Source organism: Castor canadensis, chromosome 2 (genome assembly GCF_047511655.1).
Source record: "Castor canadensis chromosome 2, mCasCan1.hap1v2, whole genome shotgun sequence".
NCBI classification, from domain to species: Eukaryota; Metazoa; Chordata; class Mammalia; order Rodentia; family Castoridae; genus Castor; species Castor canadensis.
In genome coordinates, this window is record NC_133387.1 from 168,606,514 (window position 1) to 168,626,383 (window position 19,870).

The 19,870-nt window shown below is 40.0% G+C and overlaps 1 protein-coding gene across 2 annotated transcripts in view; it reads left to right on the forward strand.

The window, feature by feature from the left end:
• Nucleotides 1–1,241: 1,241 nt before the first annotated feature.
• Nucleotides 1,242–19,870, forward strand: part of Ets1 (ETS proto-oncogene 1, transcription factor) — a 124,108-nt gene continuing 105,479 nt past the window's right edge. The window contains exons 1-2 of one of the 2 annotated variants that reach the window (XM_074066376.1): nucleotides 1,242–1,374; nucleotides 14,754–14,836. In XM_074066376.1, the coding sequence (XP_073922477.1) occupies nucleotides 14,768–14,836 (69 nt within the window). In that variant the 5' untranslated portion in view covers nucleotides 1,242–1,374; nucleotides 14,754–14,767. The remainder of the gene's footprint in view (nucleotides 1,375–14,753; nucleotides 14,837–19,870) is intronic. The other variant, XM_074066374.1, reaches the window with a different exon arrangement.

The following is a 19,870-nucleotide window of genomic DNA, read 5'->3' on the forward strand; positions in this document are numbered from 1 at the left end:
GATACAAAGCATGAGCCAAATGATCCTGTTTTAATTACAGCATCCAACTGCATTGCTAATTTATACAATGAAAGATAATGATGACGTTGCTGCGAATGACGTTTATCAGATTTTTATGGACTTTCAAAGTTGACAACTTGTGACTTTATTAAGAAAGAGTCAACCATGATTAACTCTCATCTCTTACCCAAAGTAAATGAATCTTAAAAGTCAGAATAAGCAGGCAAATACCGACTTCCCAACAAAAATTTTTCCGTAATAAAATAACCTTATTCATAGAAATGAGATTACATTGTAACATCCTTGCCATTTTCCTGAATATATGAATAAAAGATGGCATATATTTTTACCTAGAACAGTTGTAAGACTTCCATATTATTTACAGTGTCTCTGAGACATGTATGAATATATTTTGCCTTTTAATTCCTACAACACAAACCGTGAATTAAGGCTACTCATGGCCATTTATTTTACAGATCATCTAAAATCATACTTAAAGAGACATTTTAGCTTTTTTTTTTGAAATCCCAACTCCCTGTTCAGTCGGATATCTTCCATATACAGTCATGGACCATATAGCCATTTTAGTCAATGCCAGAGCACAGAAACCAGAGTGATCCCTTAAGATTATGTCGCCTCAGCCATTTTAGTTTGTGAACATGTTATAAAACTCAACCAAGGGCATAGTCACAGAAGAATGCATTTCCAGTATAAGTAAGGAACAACTGTAGTTATTTTCCTTTCTTAGGAAATATAGCATTTCATATCAGGTTAGTAGAGAGAAACAAGAAGCTGAGCAAGTGAGAGTGCAGTCTCCTGAACTGGTTTTACAGCAGCCCTCTTCCTCCTTGGTCCTTGCCTAGATTCATGGAGCTCCACTGAGGAATTCAAGCAAAGAGGGGCACAGCTATTGACATATTCGATAGCTCGGAAATCTAAGGCATCAGCCTGTGTGTGGAAGGTCACAGTGTCATCCCTCAGAACCTAGATCCTTTTGGTCCACACTGTCTCACTTTGCCCCTGGCTGAGTTATATTTAGCTGAAGCATAATTTGAAGGGTGAAAAATTAAGTGTGATCTGTCATTGTCACAGCCAGCAACACTATTCATTTTCGCTTTAGACCACAGCTCCTGATCTGATGATCGCTGCTCTGGTGCCAAGGACTTGCTGGAGACCGCTTGGCTCCAGCTTTCCCTGGCTTGACCACACCCCCCAATTTAAGGAGGCAGCTCTATTAGGAACATTGTGGTCTTTGCATCCTCTTTAGCCAAGGAGCCCAGGATTCCTGCAGGTAGTTGGAAAGAGACCTCAGAACCTCAGAGTCGCTCCCTTGCTAACTATTCTTCACCCATCCGGCAGAGGAGTAAGTGAGGGGTGAGTTTGTGCTTATAACTTTCATTCCACTTTTTTCCCTGATTTTTTTTGTTTGTTTCCATTTGATGGAGTTAAAGGTTAAATGAATGGAAACTTTCATAATACAAGCAGGTTTCTTCCTCTTTTAACATCTTTCTCTATTCATCCACTCAACTGTCTAATAATACCATTCAAAAATATTTCCTGACCTTATTAGAATAGCCTGAAATCCAGAGTGTGGGTCGTGATCATTTTTTTTTTCCCAAAAGCAAAGTCATGCGCGTGGTAGACACTTGCAGATGACTTGTCACAAACGCTTGAGTTTTCTTCGTAGATTGGAGCACTTCCAAAGAAATAAAACTGCAGTTCAGCATAGAATTTTTTTCCTTTTTCACTCTTAGTGAAGCCTCTTGTTTTACTTTTTTTTTTCCAGCAGCTTAATGAATTTCTTTTATAGTGAGGAAACTCCTACAGGTTGGAACCATGTATGCCAAAGTAGCCTGTGGGTGGCTTTTGCTGTCCGGAGACTCGCAGTTCTTTTTCTAAGGTCCAGCAATCCTTTGGGCTGTCACTGCAAGTGGTGTGAGTGTGGGGGGGTGGGAAGTGGAGGGGTCTCCTGGTAGCCATTGCAACAACGGATGGCAATTCCTCTCCATTCCCTGGTCGTATCCGGCAATTCACTTTGTATGTGGCTTCTCATCTCCTGTTAAAAATGTCTCTGTTTCCACCTTTCAAAGTAGCATTTTGTGTGTGAACTGTGCAAGAAGATATTGGGTTTCTGAGCTCAAGGCATTTAATTGTATGTTTTCCTTATTACCTTTTTTCTTTTTCTTTCTTTCTTTTTTTTTTTTAAGTCTCAAGGCCATTTTTCTTCCTGCTTTGTACCACTGAATGTAACTGGGGAAGAAAAAGATATTTGTTAAACAAAGGAAAATACAGATGCTAAAATGGTAACCATTTGATTTATAAAATTACTGATACTTTAACTCTTTCATCAGTTGTGATCTGCATTGCTTCACCTCCCTTTTATCTAAGGAGAAACCCCTTTCACACTGGCGTGGATTATGCAGGGCAGGCTGAGCGGGGTGGCCCAGGGTTCCTGGGGAGATTCTCGCTTTACCTGGTGCTGCTGAATGGAGGGGAGAGCTAATGAGTTAATGTCTGCAAAGTGCTTTGAAGATGAAAAGGTCTTTTCATGTGTTTGGGTATTGTAGTTATTAATATTAATATTTGAAGACGCATGCTGCTTCTAATTGTAAATCAACAACTTCCATCCTTGCCAAATCAGTAGTGAAATAACAAACAGTGCAGGCAGCCAGGCAGCCTCTTCCGTCCTGGTTCCAGCCTTTTCCATCCTGGTTCCCCTACTGGGGACGTGGAGAGCCCAGGCTGATTACCAAGGGGACATCTTTGCCTTACACCCAGGTGCTAGCTACTAGAGGTGCCAGAAGCTTCCCCAGCAGAGTCTGGGGGAAGCTGGGTAATGGGGTATAACCCTCCAACACCTGGCCCTCTGTGACCTTGGAGAAAGGCTGACAGCCTGAGTGTGGGTCAATTGCTTGTCCCAGATGATGGTGGAGTTCAAAGGCAAGTAGTTCAGAGCTGGAAGCACTCTGGATTTGGAATCAGGAAAATTAATATGCATTTGGATTCTATTAGAAATTACTGAGGACAGGTTATTGAATGTGACGTGCTTTATTTTCTTCATCTCTAAAATATAAATGATTATTTGAGTCCCACCTAGTTCAAAGATGAAAGACTAAAAATAAATACAGCATAGAGTTCTGAAAAATAAAAGAGCCAACAGGTCCAAGACAGTTGAAGTAATCCTGTAGGAAAGTGGGTGTGAGGGTGCAGGTCCCTAGGGGAGGATGAGGCAGAAGCAAACAGATGCTATGGAAACAGAACTTCGCACTTAGAATTCTGTTACTGCACTGGTGAGTGTCTCACCATTAACTCAGGTTCTGCTGTGCCTCATATTTTATTTATTGGTGAACAGATTTTTTTTTCCCCTACAAGTCTGAATTACCCATTCAAACTTCCCAATTGTTCATATTGAAAAGCAGAAGAAATGGAAATATCCCAGAAGCTGGGCCTTCCTTCTTCCTTTCTTCCTTCCTCCTCCTCCTCCTCTTCCTTCTTCTCTCTCTTTCTCCTCTTCTCTCCTTTTCTTCCCTCCTTTCCTCCCTTTCTTACCCTTCTATTTTCTCTTTTTTTCTATATGAAAATTAAAAAGCACTTTGAGTGAAATTAATGTGATTGGCAGCAATTTATTGGCTTCTGAGGTAAATCTTGTAAGTTTCTTAAATCCTGGAGAAAGTTGGATATAAAGACATAACTCATTTTTTGCATCCTCATTTCCTTCATCTCTACCCTACTGAAAATGTAGCATCACAGAACTCAAGGGTTTACTCTAGCTGGTTCTCTGGGCATCATTGCTGGTCTCCTTCAAGTCACCTGAAAAAGGATGGCAGTCTCTTACATTTATTGAGCACTTCCCATGTTCCAAGTCTTTGTTAGGTGACTTTGCTAGGACTCCTTCATTTAAATCACAATAGTGAACTCCTGGTGGTATCCTGATTAGAACCAAGGGAATGTGAGAGCACAGAATTTGTGACTAGAATTGCATATCATAGAGTTTGTTGTGCCTGGAATTGCATGCCTGCAGAATCCAAGTACCTTGAGACATTTACACAAAATTGGGCCCAATTTTCTGCATGTCTGGGAGAATACTGTAGATCAGACCTATTTTCCAAAGCAGAATCTGTAGATTAATTATCATTTTAAAGAAGATACTAACTCTGAAAAAACTAGGAGGTCTAGTTGCCTGTGTGAGTAAATCCACTCCTCCTGTGACAATTACCATTCTTGTTTCTGCCCTATGCTCGGTCTTGTTTGTTGAGGGATATAGAAGGAGCAATATGTAAGTCAAATTTTTCTATAATTAATTTTATTAGCATATAATATTTGTACAGGGAGATACATTGTAATATTTACATATGTGCTTACAATGTATCTTAGATTTACTACTTCCATTGTTCCCCCTCGTTTTTAGAACAATTTCAACAAGTTTCATTGTTCTATTTTAATATATGAAAACAAAATACATCTACCATACTCACCTGTAATCCTCCTTCCCTGTGTCCACCCACCTCCCACTGGTACCCATCTCCAGAAAAGACCTATTTTTCCCTCCTGCTCTTCATTTTTTTAAAGTGCATATTGATAGTTCAAGGGGGTTTCACCTTGGTACTTCAGGCCTCTATAATTTATTTTAGAGAGTAATATTTTACTGGAAAAGAGATTGATAATGAAACACAATATAGTTTTTAAACAGTGTGACTCAGTCTATCAAAACTTGGGAAGTTCAAGTGGAAAAGCTGGTTTCCAATCTATTGGAAGAATGTTTCCAATCAATTTTTTTTTCCCTCAAATCAGAGGTTGGGTTTGGAATTGTAGTAACTAAATACAGGTGTTGTCTCAAGAGCTTCCAGGGGACAGTATGGATAGCATTTAAGAAAATGAGAGTAAAGCAGAGAACTTTTAGTACCAAGGTCAGGAATATACTTTCAGGGGAGAAATAAGATTTTTTTTTGGTGGTACTGGGGTTTGAACTCAGAGCCTCATGCTTGCTAAGTAGGTGCTCTACCACTTGAGCCACTCTACCACCCCTTTTTTGTGATGGGGTTTTTCAATAAAGGGTCTCAGGAAGTATTTGCCAAGGCTGGCATCGAACCTTCCTTCCTTCCTTCCTTCCTTCCTTTCTCCCTTCTTTCTTTCCTTTTTTGTGGCAAAGTTTCACTCTGTTGCCAGGCTGACCTGGAACTCCTGGGTACAAGGGATCTTGGATAAGCTATAGGCATGTGCCATACACTTGCCTTCAGTTTCTTGAAATGAGGCTGAAGAACTTAAAACAGACACCTTGTCATATGTGGCCATCACCTGTCATGTGTTATAAGAAGCCCATGAAAGGACCTGAGCTGGGCAATTCTCCCTGGTCAGGTTTGCCCTGCACCTTACCAAACTTCTGCTCAGTCTTGGCACAAGTGTCTTCTTGTTTGTCCTTGAGTGGTGCCTGCCTCCTAAACACTTACCTTGTTAACAGTCCTCAGAAATGTAATTAAGTGAGTCCAGCTCTGCCTAGCTACTCAATGGGGTCCTCAGAACTACAGCTTCAGCAAATATAGCTTCAGTGTCACATGGGGAGGCCAGACCTGGGACCTCCCGACACATGCTCTGTAACATGATCCCCATCCCTGGGTGATTAATATGCACACTGTAGTTATGGGTGGCACTGCTTTAAAGAAAATGGACTAACAAAAAATGGAAAAACCAACCAAACAAAAACCCTTGCAGTGTTTTCCGGAGTAGGTTACTACTTCTGTATATTTATAGCTAGTTGCTACAGTGTTACTTCACAAAAGATTGGCATTTATATCAAAAAGATGTTGTTTTAACTCAGGAAGTGACAATAGTTCCCCATTGGTGCTATGCAATCTTTCAATGACTTTGTTCAGAGCTGTAAGAAAAATGCTCACTTCTTGGCTTTATGCATAACAATGATACAAACTGACTACCATTCAATAGAAATTGTGGCTTTTTTCTCCTACAAAATTCTTGACTACTCAGTCTATGATTATGAAAGGAAATGCTTCCCATCCCTTTTTTTTTGCTGACTTACATGAAATCCATAGAAAAAGAGATGAGGATTTAGACCCTCCGGTTCTAGTTCTAATTCTTAAATAATGCTGCTACCACAGGTTGTAAAAATAATGCTGAATCAAACAACTCTTACTACCTGCTAGTGAATGATTACTAGTTGTCAGGCACTTTTGATAAAATAACAATGATCATTATAATTACTATTTATTGACCCTTTTTGTCATGTATGAGGCATTCTGCTAAGTATTTGTATTTTGTATAATCGTCCTTGGTAATCCTGAGGGTTGTTTTTTTTTTTTTTGTCCACTTTGTAATTGAGGAAATTAAAATTGTGAGGTTAAAAAATTAGGCCATGACCCTTCACTCAGGAAGGAGCCCATGGGCACTCATAGTATGCAACTCCAGAGCTCTGGCTAAAAATGTAACCTCTCTAGACTTAGTTTATACAAATAAAAAATGAGCCCATTTGATGAACTTTTTTCTCAATTCCAAAATTCACTAAATTTGCAAAGCCCCTCTTTATAGTAGAATGCCAGCAAGCTGTTTAGCATTAAACTGAGAAATTGGAACCTTACAATTTGGGCAATAAAACAAATGAAACTCCACCATGAAAATCACAATCAGACATAGTCCAAGAAGTTGCTTGCCGAATTTGTAAGGTTTATGTCAGCTGTTGCCTTCTAATTCAATTTTTAGGGACATTATTAAAACTATCCAGTTCCCTTTAACTGTTCTCTCAATCTCTCTATTTATGGTGTCTCTCAGTTTTATGGAGAGCTCCTTACAAGCCAGAACCAAATTTAAGTTCTAGATTAAATCTGACATAGTCCATACACCAGGGGTTGAAAAGAAATTACTTAAAATTCTAGACTCTTGAGAGATTTCTTTGGCAGCAAACATTGGGTGAGAGTTGACATTTTCAGTCTTGCAGTCCTTCTTTGGTCTGGACTTGGCCAGGAATCTGTTCTATGCTGACTGCTAGCACATCCGCGGTTGTGAAGCAAAGAGTACTTACTGTCATTTCTGCAGCTTTTTCTTTTCTGCTTCTGAGTTCTTAGTTAAAAAAAAAGCAATTTATTGATTCAGTTATTTATGAATACCTAACATGATCGTGGAACTGAGCACAGCCAAGTGTGATAGTTTGTTGAATTTCATGGTCAAACCCAGGATTGAGGAGTAGCATTCATACACAAGGTGTGGTCACTTCTTCTCTTGAAACAGCTCATTCAGTGTTGACTTTGAGATTCCAGAGAATGTTCCTACATGAAGGCTGATTGTCTAGAAATAGTGGATTGTTAGTTTCTGACAAGTGTCATTGACTGGGTTTATCATTGTCCTAGTTAAATTCCCAAACATTAGAGTCACCAGGCTTTCCTGTATTTCCATGATGCTGTGAGCAGCAGCAACTTTCTGCCTGTTGTTGACCATGCATCCACCAGTGTAACGGTGAGGGAATTTTTTCCATCAATGAGGAAATGCAAAAAGTAAGCCTCCTTACAGGAGTTTTACTTTTCTGCTGCACTGCAGGAGAGTAAAACCACTTTTTATCTTTCCCTTTTCAGGAGACATTAGCAACCTATGCCCCAAGAAGGGACAAAACAATATTCTCTTGTAATATTATAATGACATGAGTCTATGTTAGCATTCTAAGAAAGATTGGTTGAGTTGTGTCCATTCATAGAGGTCTTGAAAATGTTTCAGTTAACTAGATTTGTTTTTCAGAGAAATAGGAGATGGAGATGAGCCTTTGTTACTTAAGACAGGGCTAGGGGAATGATGACCGGTGAAGGTGGGGAGAAATTAGAAAGATGCTAATTATACCATGAGTTGCTGTCTTGTGAACTTTGTAAAAAGAGAAGGTGATGGCAATAGCATATAGTGCATAATATTGCCTTTATTGGTCAGTGCTGGCTATTTAAAGTAAGAAGGAGTGTTTGCTACTGTAATGTTGGAATCCTTAGTCAAGGAATGAGGTTCTTACAGATGTAGGCGTGAGACAGAGAAGCTACCTTCAGTTCTAAACATTTTTCTTTTTATGCATTGTAATGACAAAGTTTCCTTGGTGAGTGACTGTTCAGTTATTTAAATATGAGCTCTTTTAAATTTGAGTTCTTAGAAAATTGGACTTGGTAGCTTTTGTTGTACTAGAGAGCGGGGAAGACATCTACTCAAATGACTTGAGAATTACAAATGGAGAGTGGGAGGGGGATAGGCACAATCATCAGTGTGGTACTTCCATCAGTTTAAAGAAAAATGTGATCTTGCTTGTAGTCAACACTTAAGAAGACTAACCTCAGGGTTGCACATGGATATACGTCATCATGGATGATGACTTATTTTTGTCCCATAGATATCTATATCTTCTTGGAGATGCTCAGGTTCTGACACATCACTATTGTACACAGCAACTCTATTTCAAGTTCATGCTCTTTCTTTCACGTAGTCAACAACACATGTTGTATGTCTACTATGCAGCATCTAAAAAGACCCTCCTGCCAAGTAACCCATGACTCAGGAGCTCCGAAAGACAGGAAGTACCATGTCTTTGTTGCATTGTTATAATCAATCCCAGGAGAAGAATCAGGATGACCATATACCTGCCCAGGAACATCAGCAAAAGCTTCCTGAAAAAGGTGATACTCTGAACCTTTGAAGACACATTTCTGAGGTGCGGTTGGCTTTGTGTTTCAACAGATCCAACCTACCACAGACAGAAAATATTCACAAGAAAATTATACCAGTATTGAACATGTACAGATTTTTTCTTTATTAGTTCCTAAACTATAGTCTAACACTATTTACACAGCATTTACATTGTATTAGGCATCATGAGTAACCTAGAGCTGTTTTAAAATATCCTGGAGGTGGTACATGAGTTTTATGCATCCTGGGTGGGATACCTGGAACCAGTCTTCAAAGATAGTAAGGGGTTACTGTATTCAGAAAGAGAAGACTCAAAACCTGTACTTTGAAGATTAAAAATGTAATCTTGATAAGATGGGTGTTGGTTTTAGTTTGGCCCAGGTACTATTGTTCAGAGCAAGTCCCCTTTATATGGTGAGTCTCTTTGGAAGCTAAACTCTCTCCTGCATCCTAAGTAAAAAAAAAAAAAAATCCTTTTTATTGAAATTGATGAGGATCTTAAATTGGCATTTGGAGAAATGCTAATTGTAAATCTGATCGAATTTTCCATAGGTTTCCCTTGTACTTTTGTATACTGTCTGTGGTAATCTTCATACCTAGGATAGGTATAATTTCCAGCCTGTGAAGCTAACATGAAGACTAGAGGGCAAGTTTAAATTTCAAACACAGTGCTAACTGGGTGTAGTCTATAATCCCAGTGCTGGAGGCTGAGGCAGGAGGATCTCCAGCTATACAACCTGGGCTGTACAGTGCTAGACCAGCCTGGGCTATATAATAAGATCCAATCTTAAAACAAACAACCACCAAAATCAAAAACATAACACCTTTGTCTGTGGCCATATAATTTTGGCTTATCTATTATGAGGTGTAGTTTGGTAATATTTATTAAAATATAGAACATACATACAATTTTTTCCCCAACAGTACTACTTTTAGGTATTTAATAAGAGTATATAATATTTTAGAAATTTTTATGATGCCTAGGATTGAAGATAAATTAAGTATGGAGTAGAAGAGGCTCACTAAGAAAAGTGCAACATGCACATACAATAGAGAGCTTAAACTTCAGGATATAGAGCTATATTTATTGACACAGGAAAATACCCATTTCATTCATATTATGTCTAATATAGATGAATAGAGCAGATTATAAAACAACATGTAGGGAATAACTTCACAAAGGTAAAATTGCCATCTTCTTTACGTGTTACGTCTGCATTCATACAGATGCGTTAGGTGGATTCAACTATGATATATGGTAAAAGCTTTTGCACATGTCACAATGTACCCCTCAGTGTGACAATAATATGATTAATAAAAAGAATATTGGAGAAAATATTAGTATAATTATCTCTACATGGTAGGATTTTAGGTGATTTTTCATGTCCATTTGAGACTTTTCTGTTTTTTTTTTAATTGCAAATAAATATATATTGTCAAAACCATTTATTTTAAAAAGAAAAAAAATTGGGATAGGTCTTGCAATGTATTCCAGGCTGGCCTCCAACTCTTGGTCCCTCTGCCTAAGGCTCCCTAGTGCTGGGATTATACGTATGTGCCACCATGCTGGGCAAATAGAGAAAATTTTCAAGTGCAGCTTACTGGGTTATTTAATTAAAGGCATAATTTTTCCTTTAAGAGCAAATATTCAAAATTAAAAACTTGATGTCACAGTTACCTAGAGATACAGCCAAGCAGGGCAGAGTGGATATGAGCTGGATTCAGCCCTGATTAAGACCTTGTCTCTTTGGGATTTCCTACTGTTCTGCTGCCTTGCTCCCTAACCTTTGCTGCACTTTGTGCGTCACTCAACCTGGCCTGGTGAGAGAGATTGGGTGAAAGGAAGCACAGATCCTGGCTGGGTTACAAGGTTGAGGAGGGGGGAAGCAGGAGAAGTGGCCGCATGCTTTAAAGACTAGGACTCTCTACAGAGTCTGAGAGAAAGCTAGTGCTAAAGGGTTTTGTTGGACATAAAACACTCATATAAGCCAACTTATTACTTTTTGTCCTTTCCATCGACTGATCCATTCAACAAGGTGAAGGTAAAGAACCCGAGGGGATGATGCTGAAGACCTGGAGCCACGACTCAGTTGGGTCAATTAAATAGTGTGGTCTTAGTTTTGCCCCTCATCTGAAAAGAGGAGCTCGCTTGAGTCAAAGGATGTGTACAAGTTTCCTAACTTAGTCTCTGATGTTCAGCAATTATTTGTGTGCCAGCCACCTGCCAGCATTGGCCTTGGATCCAGGGATACCACCTGAAGGAATGGACGGTCTCTGCTCTGGAAGAGCTTGGATTATAATGGGGCATAGCTTGGGGGAGACAATAAATGAGTATCCAAGTGGGGATTAGGGTGTGGCTATCTGTATAGGGAAAAGACTTCTTTTCCCTATAAGATAAGCTGACATTAAATAGCTATGTGAATAGAAGAGAGTTTTCCCTTAGAGGTAGATATGAAAGAAACTCGTTATAATTTCAAGTGGTCTTTATCCAGACCCCTAATCTATTCAAATTGTCTGATTTGACAGATGAATGTATTCACATCTGATCCACCTCCTACAGTTTTAGTCTTGGGAGACCAATTCATTCATTCAACCATCACTCATTCATTCATCCAACCATCTGTCCATGCATCCATTCACTGATTTAAAAACAGTGAGTTGCTATTACACAAAGTGAAAAAGGCATGGTACCTACCTTCAAGGAGCTCAGAATCTAGTGGGAAAGGCAAATAAAGACAGATGTTTGCCAAACAGTGTGATAAGCACAGATGGTATACAGATACTACACTGGAGAACTTGGAAAAGGAGCAGCTAGCCCCCACTGGCATGAAGGTGGTTCAGGAGAGGGTCCAGGTAGGAGACCTTCTGATATGAGTCCCACAGCTTGAGGAAAAGGGGTTCACTAGTTCTGAGAAGCAGGAGAGTGGAAGGACAGGAGAAAGAGCTCAAGAGAACAAGAGAGGTGCATGTTGAGAAGTAGATGGTGGAGGAGGAAGGGTGCACCGGGTTGGGAGGTGAAGGGAGTGTGGAAGGCTGAGTGAGTGAGCTTGACAGTCTTACTTTGGACTCACAGACTCTGCCACTTGGGTGATGCTGGTCCCATTGAAGAAAACTGAACTTTCTTCTTCATAATCCTGTGTTACCAAGGATTCAAATCATTTCTACACCCGGACAGGTCTCCCAGCTGCTTCCAGGCTGGGGAGTAAACCTTAAAACCACACAGTTGTTTTCTATTTAGGTAATGCACATGTGCAATGCCAAGACAAAATGTTCAAGTCCAGCTGATGTTGAAGGCTTGTCATGTGGGAGGGAATTCTCTTTGGTCAAGAAGCCAAGGGGAGGAAAACCCCCCCCACAAAAAACTCTGAACACTCCTTTTGCAACTTCTGAAAGGATTTAGATTTCCAGCAGCTGTTCTCTGTCACAATCTACAAGTTGGAAAAGGGCGGGTTCTTTTTTTCTTTCTCCAAAAAATAATAAAGCAGCAATCCATTTCTGTCCCAGAGTTATTTCCTGAGATGAGAGCGCCTGAGAGCCCTGGCAACTCCCTCTTTTCAGTTTCCTCCCTGGGCAAAGGGCTTTTCCCCAAGGGAAGTGTCATTCATGGATTGGAGAATATGGTCCAGCACAGAATGCACCAGATGTTCGGCCAGAGGTTTCCTCCCTCACTCTGTCAATTGGAGGAGAAAACATGTTTCCACTGGACCTTTTTCCAAGCATGTTGCTAAGAGGGGGAGCTCTGTCTGGCCAGCAGACAGAAACTCTGGGTGTCTTTGAGCTGGGCTCCAGGACATTGCTGCCAGTTCCTGAAGTCCTTTCTCTTACAAATGTATAAGTAAAAAGTAAAACAGGCATTCAGAAGGGCAAAGGTCCTTTGCTGCCTGTGGGAGTCTAGGGATGATTCATAGGCCATGTGGTCACACCTCGTTCTGTGCCATCTTCCACGATTTCCTCTTCCCTGCACCCAGCAGAACTTATTTTTTCCATATTGTTGGCAAACTACTCATCACATTATGCTAGCTATGTGTGAGTCTGCATTCTCCACTGCCTGATGCAGGAGCTGTCTTTCTCAGCTTTACTTCCTAAGTCTGGTATAGTTTCAGGACCATCACATCAGGAACCTCAAGGACTCAGAACAGTGCCTGGCACATAGGAGACACATGTAATGATTTATTGAAGGAGTAAATAAGTTCACAACTAAAGATGCCTACTAAATGATTGCTGGATAAATAACTGAGGTCTATAAGGATGTAGGGATCCTTGGTAGTTTGGGAAAGGAAATCAGAAGGTTGAATGGCTTGCATGAAGCAGTATCCCTCCATGCCTGGATTCTCCAACAGCATTCCCCCATGCTTGGACATCTCCAACAGGCACAAGTTGCCTTGCAGGACCCTGGAAAGCTGGCCAGCTCCTGCCTAGGGAATCTGATCAGGGTAGGCCAGTCTCAGCATGGCATAATCAATGAGCCTTGAGTAGATCTAAATGTCAAAGTGGGGATGTGTTGTTTGATGATGAATGATTAGGACCTCAGTGGGAAAGGGGCCATTGAACACCTGGAGATTATTTGCACAATATTTGGTCAGGTCATGCTGACCTAGGTTGTATGTGTCTTATTTTTATTCCATGCTCAGTGCCCAGATCAGTGTCTGCGGCATGATAGCTGCTTACCAGTTTTAGAAACTGACACTGACTGGGTAACCACTGGGGCAGGTATTGATAATGCCCTTGGACATTGACCTTTTCTACCCTTCAGCTTCACCACTGGGGAACTCTTCCTAAGAGCCATTTGCTGCAGTGCAGATCAATTCCTTGAAAACCTACAGAATGAAATCTCGATTGACACCTAGACTCCTTAATTGAACTTTTAAAATAATTCAGACTGCCTTCTATCTTTGGAAGAAAAGGCATTATAATAAGCCAAAATAATTAAAAACAACAACAAAATAGTTCTGGAATAAGTTATGTCTTCAGAAATTTTTTAGCTTGTATCTCCCAGCCATATGATAATAGGGGCTCATTGGTTGAAGAGCACAGTCAGTATAATTTTATATTGCCATGCCTGTGTAAGTATATCACTTAAACACATTCTGTATGAAAGTAGGCTTGTCATTGGTCTTCATACAATATCATGATGGAGAGCCAGAACAGCAAATTGAACATAAGACCCATCTTATTACTCTCTGTTTTTTCTTGAAATGTGTCAATTGCTTTAAATGTTCACAAGATTAAAGTAAAAAGACAAAGAAAGACTGGACAGCAATGAAGTTGAAATGTCACTTCCTAGCAATAGGAGTTTGGCATCTGAGATATGCTTAGAAATTTAATCTTTTAAATCATTCAAGAAAGACATTTATTTTCATATGTAGTATTGAATTTATGAAAGTGTGTGAACTAATACACTCCAGAGAGCACTTTAGGCCTGATACATAAAAGATTTTCCTGATGACTGGCAGCTAGCTGGAAAATCCCTCTAGCTAGAACATTCCTCAGGCATTCTCATCATTCAGTCTCTCAGTAGAGATGAGAGCTAGCACCAAGCATTATTTGTCAACCTTCTCCTGATTTGAGAGAGAATACTGTTTAGTCTCTTTTGCAGGGCTTCCGTTTTTCTCTCTGAGCCCTGGGGTGCTGGTTGACATGCCTCTTTGGGGAAACTTTCCATTCCTCTTTTTTCTACTACTTTATCCTTTGTCAATTAATTTATAGGTCAGCTATGTATTGAATTTCTGCTATGTGCCAGGCATGGTTGAGGGAGGGAGGCAGGTGATACATGGATGGAGATCTTATTTAAAAAGGCCAGAAATTCTACAAAAACTGCCTTTTGTGGAGCTTCTCACTGCATAGTTTCTGTAGCACACAGACACAATCTGTTACCCATGCTGCCTTGCTGTCAGGAAACTGGCTCTGTCTGGGCTCTGTCCCACTCTTTGTGCTGGGGGATTGGTTACTTATCTTTCTGAATTTCAGTTTCCTTTTCTGCGTCATAAAGATGTTCCTAGGGAGACTCCTAGGTCTAAGAACTCTATGCCCTTTGGGGGTCAGGTCCCCACACTTGGGTATAGCCAGAAGTTCAATCAATGCTTTCTTTCATACAGGTGCTAAGAGCAGAATGAGCTACTTTATGGATTCCACCATGGGCAGCCCTGTCCCTTACTCAGCAGCTCGTCCTGCAGTGGCGGTGAGTGCTAGTCTCTTCCCTGCCTCCCTTACCCACCCATCCTTCTGCTCCCTCCTGCTTCCAGTCCCCTGACCCAAGGAACACACAGAGAAGCTAGGGACCAGAACACCAAAGTTGGAATCAGCTTTGAAGGAGGTCAGTTATGAGATTATCTCTTTTTTTTTATCAGCATATAAAGTAGAAATCCAAGATTCATAGATTTGCAGAAGAAGATTTTTAGTATATTTGAATTTTATAGAATGTGACTTTAATGGTAACTCACAGTTGACACCAGTTGAGTTGGAACTGCCTGGTGAAGATTTTCCTCTTATTCATGTACCTTAGGCCTGTTCATATTTTAATTTAACTTATTCAAAGCCTCAGATATAAAAGCTAAATAGTATAAGTTTTTTCTAATCAGAGAATTTAAAAGTGAAAATAAAATGAAATGTGACAAGAAGTTTATGGGAAAATTTCATAATCTTAGATTAAGAGGGATAAAAGGAATTTTAAACTAGGACTTGATAAAGTTTTTTTTGCCCATAGAAAAGAAGACTCTTGCCCAGGCTACATTCTGATCACTAGAAATGTTTAGATAAATTCCTAAAAAATTTACAATATAAGAGATTCTATAATGCTGTCATGGACCAAATTCAATGTCAAATGAAACTTTAATATTAACAGATGTGTCATTAACTATTCTTTCTAAATTCTGCACGTTTTTATACAAATAGAGCTGCCATTGATGTTGAACATTTTATCTTACTCTGGAAATGGATACATAAGCTTATTATTAATTTTTCTCAGTACATTTATGGGTTTAAAAAAGATACCAATCAATCAGAGCTCTTTTCTGACTTTGGTTTTTATGACCTGACTGAAGTTCTGTGTAACTTTTAACACTGGTACCCTTCTCTAATTAAATATGAAAAGATTTGAATGGTTTGAAACTCTTTTCTGTACTGATGAAAACCAGTTATTCAAAAGCTATTAAATATTCATGGGAAAAGACCGATTTTAAGAATGATTAATATACCCTTCTTCACTGGCTTCTCTGTAGCATATTTTTCTTCTTTCTTAAATGGCTTCTGTTTTCATGTAAGCACCAGTAACTATTCCAAAAAGTCGGAATCAGGAAAAAGTTTAGATCAAAATTTACATCAGAAGTATGTTTAAAAACAAAACTTTACACAGGTACAGGCAAAGAGTCACTTGAGTTTGCTCCGTAGAAATTGCCCAGGGATTTATAGTTTCAAGTCACAGAAAGGGCTGGAGAAGCGCCCTACTTCTCAAAGAGGTTATTATCTAAGGTCAGCAAAATTACACTCTATTTTTCTTAAAGATGATATTGTAGAGATTTGTTAAAGTAAATAATGATATTGTGATTTCAGGACAAAATGTGTCATTGACTTGGAAAAGACAACCTGAGACCAGTCTATTGCCAATTCTCTTTTTTGGTATTGTAATCAAATTAAACAAGATTAATATCTTGACTAAGAAAAGAATGCTACACAGTATGTATTTATTTTATTTTAGACACTGAGGTGAAAAAAATTTTTAAAGTATTTATGTTGTAGGCATAATATGATATTATCCTAGACAGGGTATCTGGAAAATTGTAGGAGATTTAAAAGAAAACTCAAACCAAATCAATCAAAGTGCATATTTTCAACAGAAGATTACCACCCCCAACAGAATATATGGAATGTTTCCATTGGTTTTAAAACAAAAAGCCCATAATCCTCTCCCTACAACAGCTATATCTGAAAAAACACTGTCAACATGTGGGATCTTTTTGACTACAAATTTCAAAGTTGCTTCAGTAAAAAGTAGAAGGTTGCATAAGAACTGTGAAGTTATTTGTTCCAGCGCTTTCACTCATGACTGCTCTCTGGACCTCAGTTTCTCCATCACTGAAACTAGTTAGGCAACCTTCAGAACCATAGAACAAGCAAAGACATCTTTAACACCTTCTTTCTGATCAAGATAAGCAATAAGTAACATTTATTAGTGCAAGTTCAAATTCAGTAAGCTGGCTCAAACAGGTAGATTTCAATATTTGGCTGGGCTATAAAAATCAAAGGATCTACAAATTGTCTACAACATAAAACCTTGAGATGCTGGCACTGGAAATGCTAGCAAGGAAACTTATAGTCTCAATCCTGATGTAAGATTTGGCAGAGGAATGAGCACAGCTCCATGAGCTCTTGATGTTAGAGAAGGAAGTTGATGCCCAGGTACCCGGTGTATTTTGTTTGTCCTGTGTTTGGGAGTTTGAACTCAGTGCTTATGCCTCGAGCCACTCCACTAGTTTTTTTTTTTTTTTTCCTTTGTGATGGGTTTTTTTTGAGATAGGGTCTTGTGAACTGTTTGCCCATCCTGGCTTCGAACTTTGATCTTCCTGATCTCTGCCTCCTAAGTAGCTAGGATTACAGGTGTGAGCCTCTGGCACCTGGTACCCATTATCTCTTTGGCACTGATGAAGACTTGTTGTCTAGAGTTCAATCCAGTTGCTTAATCTAGGACTCCCCAGTCCTCTTGCCCGTGACTGGTTTAATTAGACTGGGTCACTAAGAAAACTCTCTCCCATTCCAGGTATGGTAAGGTTGACTGAGAAGGAAAACCATGAGAGTCAACTGGGCCAGGGTGGGGGTGGGTGGGTGGTCATTTTGCCTCTAAAGAGATGCCTGGAGACACAATTGTTTGACTACTGTCATCTCATTGGAAGAGGCCAAGGATGTAATTAAACTTCCCACAATGCACAAGACAGCCCCCTATGACAAAGAATTATTCAACTCCGAAGTTGGTTGGGCTGAGGTTGAGAAATACGGGCTCAGAGTAGCCATAGAAGAGCTTCATGTTTAAAGGCAGGATGGCACTATGTGCCCAGACTGGTCTAAGCAAGTCTGAGTTACTAGTACATTACTGCTTTAGGAAGGGAACTCTCAAAAAAGAAAAACAATGAGAATCTATTCCTGTTCTATTTAGCATGCTGCCTTAGTTGACCAAGAAGCAATCTTCTGAAATAGGAAGCAAATATTTTCTAATCCCCAAAGATTGCCAAGTCTCAAGTTCCTGGTCTATAAATTAGAGGTCCCATTAGCATTCCTTGGTTATTTGCTGTTCTAGAAGAGTGCTTAAAATAAGCCCAGTTGTTAAAATGGAAGTTGCCACCATCAAGTAATGATTGTTTTCGACAAAAGTCATAGCTCTGACTCTGGGTCAGTCTATCAAAAGAAGGACACATGTTTTCCCACCTATAACATCAGCCCTCAGGAGACTATAATGAACAAAGTGATGTCACAGTAGGGTAGGTGGAGAAGCAACACTTTTGGAAGCTGTCTTGGCTTTTTCGTGGGAGTGGTGCATTTCCAGGTACTTATATCGGTTGTGTGAGGGATCCTTTCATTTAGAAGAGGAAGTGCTCCTTCCTGTAGTCCTGCCCTGGCCTGTCGACCTGTGCCCTGGAAGTCCCTCCAGTACTGGCTCATCCACCCTCATGCGTCATCCTCCTTCTCATGCTGCCACACTGGCCCCACTAGGAAGGCAGGAGTAAAGGCTGGGTTGCTCTTAGTTTGACAAAAGGTGTCCCAGGCCTTGGCCATCTCACAGCAAGGAGGATGTGTGGAGGAATCACTGACCCTTGGCCATGGGGGACATTAGAAGCATCTTGAGCTCCTTAAATGATAAGATAGTAACTGTCACTCACCTCCTCTCAGAGCTGTGGACTCTTGGGGACATAGTGAAGTGCCTGGGGCAAGAGTGGCTGCTCAGAGTGCTAGGCTACATGGAGTGCCAAAATATTTGAATATTCCAAAATGTCAGATGGTCCTAGCATGAGACTCAGTTTAGGGGACATCTCTGATCGTTTGAGGGTAGGGCGATTGCTTTGAAAACTCACCACTCTCACTGCAGATCAAACACACTTTTCTTATAAATATGATGCCTATGTTTTCAGAACAAAAACAGGGGCTCAGAAACTGTCCAATAAAAGACTTTTTTTTAATGTATTAATTTATTATCTGAACGACTTCAAAGTTGCATAAATGGGCTCGAATGTATTAAATACTTAATTACTCTTATGCAGAATAAAGTGACATGGAAGGAGGGCTATTTCAGACATATGATCACCAAAGGAACAAGATGGTGGAACTACGCCCAAGTACTTGCTGGGTGTCAGCTTGGAAGGGACATCAGCTGCAGGTTGGCCCTGGGCATCCACTCCATCCATCCTGTGCAGTGCCAGTGGGCCTTTGTGCCCGTGTATCAGCTGAATCTCAAGTTAGCAAAGGGGAGTGGCCCAGCCATGAAGCTTTGCTAAAAGCATTTCAAAAATGAGCCCCAAACTATGATCTTCATACACAAGCTCTCTGTTTCAGAGGTTTTGAGTTGAAACGTGAATCTTGCCAATCTCTCCATGGTTTGGGCCGATCCTCTTTTGTACATTTTCTTTCTCCCTTCCATGATTGATTGATTCATCAATTGTCTGATTTATACACAGCTCTATTTCCACATTCAGACACTCTGGTGAAGCAGAAGGGGGGCCCGCCTTACTCTATCTCTTTTATAGTGCTCATTAGCTGGAGCCTTTAGTTTGGGCTAAGTAGCTGTGGAATGTACCTGTCTTAGCTAATTTTCTGCTGCTAGAACACAATATTTGAGGCTGGGTAATTTATAAAGAAATTTATTTAGCTGACAGTCTGGAGACTCGGAAGTCCAAGACTATGGGACTAATGGGTGATGGCCTTCTTGCTGCATTAACATGCAGAAGGAATTACACGGCGAGAAAGTATGTGAGAAAGGGTGAGAGAGGGAAGGGTCTGGACTCAAACGTTTTTTTTTTTTTTAATCATGAATTTGTTCCTACAACAATGGGATTAATCCACTCATGAGGACAGAGCCAGCATGGCTTAATCACCCCTCAGTGCTCTCACCTCATTGTCTTTGATGGTGATTACATTTCAACATGAGTTTAGAAGAGACCTTCAAACTATAGCAGTGTCCCAGGCAATCACAGAGAAAGATCTGGGTTACATGTGGTCTATTATTTCTTAG